The following is a 6000-nucleotide window of genomic DNA, read 5'->3' as shown; positions in this document are numbered from 1 at the left end:
AGGGTTCGGGCTCCCAACCATGTCCAAAGCCAGGGGTGTCTGCCAGTTTTAGAAGGGAAAACCATAGAAAGCTCCTGAGTCCCACTTAATCATAATGTAATGCCGGAAGAAGCAGCTGGGGACTTTCCACGGTGACACTTTCAGCCCATCAAGGAGTTCTATGGATTGGTGGTTTTGACCAGTTCTGGGCCAACATTCAGATGTGGGCTGGGAGGTTTGTGGTTTACAATTGTGCAAGAGGTTTGGGGGTGCTGCAGCCTAGCCTCAGGAAATTGTGGGTAGGTTCAGTGCAGAATGGCAGACTGGGACAAAATGGAGTTGCTGCAGCTAACTAGCATCTAACACCACCACTGCAATTTGGTTCGGAAAACCACATTTTGTTTTCTACATGCCGCAGAAATTACTGAAATGAAACAATGCTTAATTCATTATGGTTTGGAAAGCAGGGTTGGATATAATGCTGCAACGTGTGCTTATATGAGTGCCACTGTGCAAATCAACAAAACAGAAAGACAACTGTGATCAGGACATGTGGGACAAAAATGTGAAGACATTAGAAAGCAAATAGCAAAATGACACAAAATCTCAATAGATGCCATTACTAAGGGAATCCCTGTTACCCTAACAAAGACAATCACCCCAGTCAATGGAACCTGGGCTGGGGAGGTGGCTCAGAGGATAATGTCTTGCAAGTGTGAGGAGCTGAGTTTGGATCTCCGAGCTGTAGGGGTGGGTGTGGAAGTCCATGTATAATCTTAGCACTTGGAAGGCAGAGCCGGGGAATCCCTGGAGCGAGCTGTCTGGACTAGCACTACCAGTGAGCTCTGGGTTAGGTTGAGAGGCCCTGCCTCAATAAATAACTCTGAGACTGACTGAGGAAGACTCTTGATGTCAACCTCAGGCCTCCACGTGTGTGTGCACACCAGCTCACATACATGTGAATACACATACACACATGTATACCACACGCACATGCAAAAAAGAGTTGGAGATCATCAGAATTTGCTTTGAAAAATGATCCAACCATGCACTGTTTGAGAGACTCACCTTGTCTATCTGTCTGTCTATATCTATCTCTCGCAGAGTTCTCAACCTGTGTATCATGACTTCTTTGGCAAAACTTTATTATCAAAAATATTTACATTATGATTTGTAACAGTAGCAAAATTAGAGTTATGAAATAGCAAGGAAATAATTTTATTATTGGTGTCACCACAACATGAGGAACTGTATTTAGGGTTGCAGCATTTGGAACGTTAAGAATCACTAATCTATCATCAATACTAATCATCTATCTGTTTGTCTATATCTGTCTGTCTGTCTACTACCTGTCTAATCTATCTTATCTATCTATCTATCTATCTATCTATCTATCTATCTATCTATCTGACTATCTAACTATCTATCTATCTGTGCTGGGGTCAAATCCTGGGCCTTAAGCATGTCTTTACTACTAAGCCACACTCACCTGGTCCCAAATTCTCTTCAGAGACAGAGACATAAACAGGTTAAAAGTGAATGGGCAGAAAAAGAAAGAATGCAGAAAATTTTAGGCAGCAGGGAGCCAAATGTCAACTTTGACAGAAACAAATGAGAAGAATTGACTCTAACCAATAAGGTGTGCACTAAAGGTACAGTACAGCAAGAAGATGCATCAATGATAAATACCTGAGTACCTGGTAACACACATGAGCTGCTGCATGATGGATCAGGAGGGAATTCTGTCCAATAAAACAAGCCAGGTTGCAAAAAGACAAAAGCTGAGCTGGGAATTGGCTCAGTCGGTAGAGTTCAAGCCTAGCACGTGTTTGACAACCAGTTCTGCATAAAATGGCCATGATGATGTCTTCCTGTAATCCTAACACTGGGGAGGTTGAGGCAGGAGGTTCAGACATTCAAGACCACACTCTCAGCAACATAGTGAGTTCAAGGTTGGCTTGGGATACTTGAAGCCCTTGAGAGGGCCTGGAGGAGTCAAATCCATAGAGACAGAAAGTGAGATGGTGGGTGTCAGGGTCTGGAGAGGATGGTGAGGTTCAGTGTTTAATGGGGACAATTTCTGTCTGGAGAGATGAAGACATTGCGGAGATCATGGTTGGCAATGGAGGTTCAACATTGATGTGCTCACTGCCACTCAACTGTTTAAGGAGCTACAAAGGTAAGGTGGATGCTTGTATGTGTTACCATCATAATAAAGTTTATTAAAAACCAACTCACTACACTGGGTGTGGCAGTACATGTTTGTGCTTTCAGCTCTTTGGAGGAGGAGGGAGGGAGATCAACAGTTCAAGTCCAGCCTGTGCTGTAAGAGACCAAAACAAAAACACCTCCAAACATTCTGCTGACTGAGCCATCTCCCCAGCCCTCTGCCTCACCCCTATGAAGGATCCATGATGATATTTAGGGCTCCTAGTGCCGTGACCCCTCCCTAAATCTTTAGTTTATTCCCACCTAGTCAATCACTTTGGGTGAGACAGTGGACATACACTTCTTAGGCCTGGAATGTGGACACCTCCGGGCAGGCTGCAGACCTTCTGACTTTCTACTGTTCTGTGTAGGTTGTCTAGAGGACCAAGACATCACACAGGCCCTCTAGAGGGGCAGTTATGACTGGACAAGGTGTTGCCCAAGTCCCTTATCAGGAATGTGTGCCTCACCAGGCTGACTCCTGAGCCTCGTTAGCCCAGGGGAGGCAATCATGACAGCAGAGTGGCTGAGGTCACACAGCCTTCGGCCTTAGATGGTTTGTCTGGGAAGTGCTGTGAAGTCAGCCACTTCCCTGGGTGGATGAACTTGTGTAAAAGGCTCTCACTGCACAGCTGTCCCAGGTACAGAAGGCCACTGTGCCTGGCTGCTAGCCAAGGTCTGGGTGAGATGTGATCCTGTCACTGGGGTTTCCTGAGTCCTGACCCATGACAGGTTGAGATGGGTATGATCACTAGCCTGTCTAAATATGGCTGAGACCCCCGGAGGGGAGCCAGACACAAACCTGTGGCAGAGCAACATACTTTTCTTGTCCGGAGTCTGTCAGGGGGAAATTCTAAGCTGCATCTGGAGGGGCTTGGAGGAAGTCAGTTTCATACCCTTCTATATCTTCCCACTTTGTAATCGTGGATAAGATCTGGCCCATGTTGAAAATTAGGGAGGAAAAGGTTTATTTTGGTTACACTTCTGTACCATGGTTCATCTTCGAAGGAAGTCAGGAAAGGAACTCAAACAGGACAGGAAGTTGGAAGTATGAACTGATCCAGAGACCATGGAAGGGTGTTGGAGGAGTATGACTTACTGGCTTGCTCCTCATGGCTTGTTCAGCCTGCTTTTTTGTATAACCCAGGACCACCAGCCCAGGGGTAGTCCCATTCACAATGGGCTGAGCACTCCCCCATCAATCACTAATTAAGAAAATGCCCTACAAGCTTGCTTACAGCCCATTTTATGGAAGCATTTTCTCCACTGAGGCTCTCTCCTTCCAGATGACTCTAGCTTGTCTCAAGTTGACATAAAACTAGCCAACACATGAGCTGAATTCTCCCCTCAAATTCATATGTTGAGGCCCCTAGCCCCCAGTCCCTTGGATTGGGACTCTTAGGAGACTGCCCTCTAAGAGACTATTAAGGGACAGTGTCATTACTTAGGTGACCCAATCCAATCTGACAGGTATCCTTAACAGAAGAGGTCAGGACACAGGCACACACGAAGAGGTGACATGTGAGGACATGAGGCAGAAATGGCTTCTATACGCTGAGGAGTGGAACTTTGAGAGGATGCCGCCTATGGGCTCTGTGATCTGGGACTCCTTCCTCCTGCACCATGCGAAGACACTTTCCCAGTGTTTCAACCCTGCCTGGGACATTTCCTAAGAGGACAAGGGACAGACAGTGGTTCCCGAGTGATGGCCTGGCTGGGTCAGAGCAGCACAGTTGACTGGGGTTGGGTGTGGGCTTTGCAGGGAGCAGGAGAAAGGAAGGATGGACATTGGGCAGAGGGTTAGGAGCTCTGGACAAGGCAATCTTGGAGGTATTTACCTTCCAACCACACCCCCAGAGGTGACACATGTAGGTAGTCAGGGGTGAGAGATGGATGGAGGCCCCACCCACCACACCAGAAGGGAATATAAAGATAGGCTGGTCCAGTGCTAGCTGATACAGACACAAGCTCTGCTTGTCCCCATTGCCCAAGATGAGGACTCACCTGCTTTGGTTGTTGCCCCTGATTCTGCTCAGCTCCTCAGGTGAGCCAGCAAGTGGGTACTCCTGTCCTAGGTCACCAGAGCCCCTGAGGACTCTGGCTGACATCCTGACCTAGCTAGACCTGCCCCCAGATGGATGATATGGTGGTCCTGCTGTCCAGAGGAGATACTGGCATAGGGGACAGGCCTTGCTGGGGGCCTCACACCCAGGCTGCCTGAGCTGGGAGTGGGTCACAGTCTAGCCATGGCACCCTTTGTGGTACCTTCACTTGCCTTACATTCTTTAATTACATGAATTCTCTCTCTCTCTCTCTTTCTCTCTCTGTCTCTCTCTCTCTCTCTCTGTCTCTCCACATGTGATCATGACCAAGTGTGTATGTCAGGGTCAGAGGACAAATTGATGGAATTGATTCTCTTCCTCTGTGTGATCTGGGGATTGAACTCGGGTCTTCAGGCTTGGCAGCAAGTCCCTCTTCCCGCTGAGCCACCTCACTGGTTCTCCCTACTCAGCTGTAAAGTCTCCATGTACTGTTGGGCTGGCTGTCACTCTTGCAAAAGTCTGGTGGAAGGAGCACCATTTGGCTGGTGACCTTCTCCTATGGCATATGACCAGCAGCATGGACCGCTGCCTGCTCAGAGCTGTGGTTTCCCGGACCATAGACAGGGCCCTATGCCCTGGTGCCCCAGTGTGGCTGGTGAGAGGCTGTACACGTGTGTGGTTGGAGAACAGAATGGGTTGCTAGGTGGTCAGTGCTTTGCACAGAACTGTGTGTGGGTCCCATGCTGTCTGGTGTGGTTATGGAGTGTCTCTGTCTCTGACCCTGCTGTGTTCCTCCAGCTCAGGCCCTGAAGTGTCACCAGTGTAGTGCCACAGGAAACTGCTTCCAGCCTACATCTTGCAGCGCCATGACCCGCTACTGCCTGACTTCCTGGTACAGTGAGTATCTTGGTCCCAGGTGGATGTTTAGGGGGAGGGGTTGGGTCCTGCATCTGGCACCTGGAGATGCCAGGGTAAGGCAAAGCTTGCTGGTGGAATTGGGGTTGCTGGGCAGATATGACCCTGAGATCCCCCTCAATGGTCAGGGGTTATGAGTGCTCTGTTTTGAGTGCTCTGTCCTTCCTTCAAAATGGAAGCTGCAGTGCAGTCTTAGAGTGGGTGGGATCTTCCACGTGAGCCACTGCATGTGGCACAGCCATGGGAAGTGACAATTCTAGCTGTCCCTGAGAGAGCTGGCTGCTCATGATGGAAAGGGGGAGGGAAAGTGGGGGAGGGGATTGCAATTCCTGAGTTCTGACCCTGGGTCCCCACATTGAGCCCTGATTCTGGTAACACTGAGCCTTAATCCTGGACACTCTCCAAGCCTTGGTCTTCATCACACAAGCCCTGACCCCAGGTTACATACTAATCCTTAATCTGGCCACACACTGAGCCTTGAACCTGATCACATTCTGAGCCCTGTTCCTGGTCACAACCTGAGTTTGACCCTCCTGACCTCTTGCTGTGTGTCCCTTTGAACTGGAGGTTGGAGGTGGCCTGTGTTTGCTGATAGGGCCAGGCTTGGGTCTTATAGGTCTTAGTAAACGGCTCTCTGCCCTCTGTTTCTAGCACCCCCAGGCCAGCAAACGACCGTGACAAAAACATGCGCATTTACCTGTCCTGATGTCCATCAGAGCATGAATCACTCCAAGGAGTCCTGCTGCAACACAGACCTCTGCAACAGTACCATGAGCCTCCATGCCAGCTGGGCACTGCTGATCCTCAGCATCTGCTTTCTCTATCTCAGGGGATAGGTGCAGAGCTCCCACACAGG

General features: G+C 49.0%; 1 protein-coding gene across 1 annotated transcript; it reads left to right on the top strand.

The window, feature by feature from the left end:
- The first annotated feature begins 4179 nt into the window (after positions 1-4179).
- LOC114684731 (lymphocyte antigen 6D-like) lies at positions 4180-5980 on the top strand. The gene is made up of 3 exons (XM_028859276.1): positions 4180-4231; positions 5028-5126; positions 5796-5980. Exons 1-3 carry the CDS (start codon positions 4180-4182, stop codon positions 5978-5980), a joined length of 336 nt encoding a protein of 111 aa, XP_028715109.1.
- The last annotated feature ends 20 nt before the right edge of the window (positions 5981-6000 follow it).

The sequence above is a fragment of the Peromyscus leucopus genome, chromosome 20 (genome assembly GCF_004664715.2).
Source record: "Peromyscus leucopus breed LL Stock chromosome 20, UCI_PerLeu_2.1, whole genome shotgun sequence".
NCBI lineage: Eukaryota > Metazoa > Chordata > Mammalia > Rodentia > Cricetidae > Peromyscus > Peromyscus leucopus.
The sequence above is the reverse complement of the archived record's forward strand: the minus strand, read 5'-3'. Positions and strand labels throughout refer to the sequence as shown.

What these genes read in the sequence shown, in the direction of transcription:
- LOC114684731 (XM_028859276.1), top strand. Translation starts at nt 4,180, where the DNA reads ATGAGGACTCACCTGCTTTGGTTGTTGCCCCTGATTCTGCTCAGCTCC. An exon ending in GATTCTGCTCAGCTCCTCAG is followed by an intron (nt 4,232 to 5,027) that starts GTGAGCCAGCAA and finishes GTGTTCCTCCAG; the next exon opens with CTCAGGCCCTGAAGTGTCAC. An exon ending in CTGCCTGACTTCCTGGTACA is followed by an intron (nt 5,127 to 5,795) that starts GTGAGTATCTTG and finishes CTCTGTTTCTAG; the next exon opens with CACCCCCAGGCCAGCAAACG.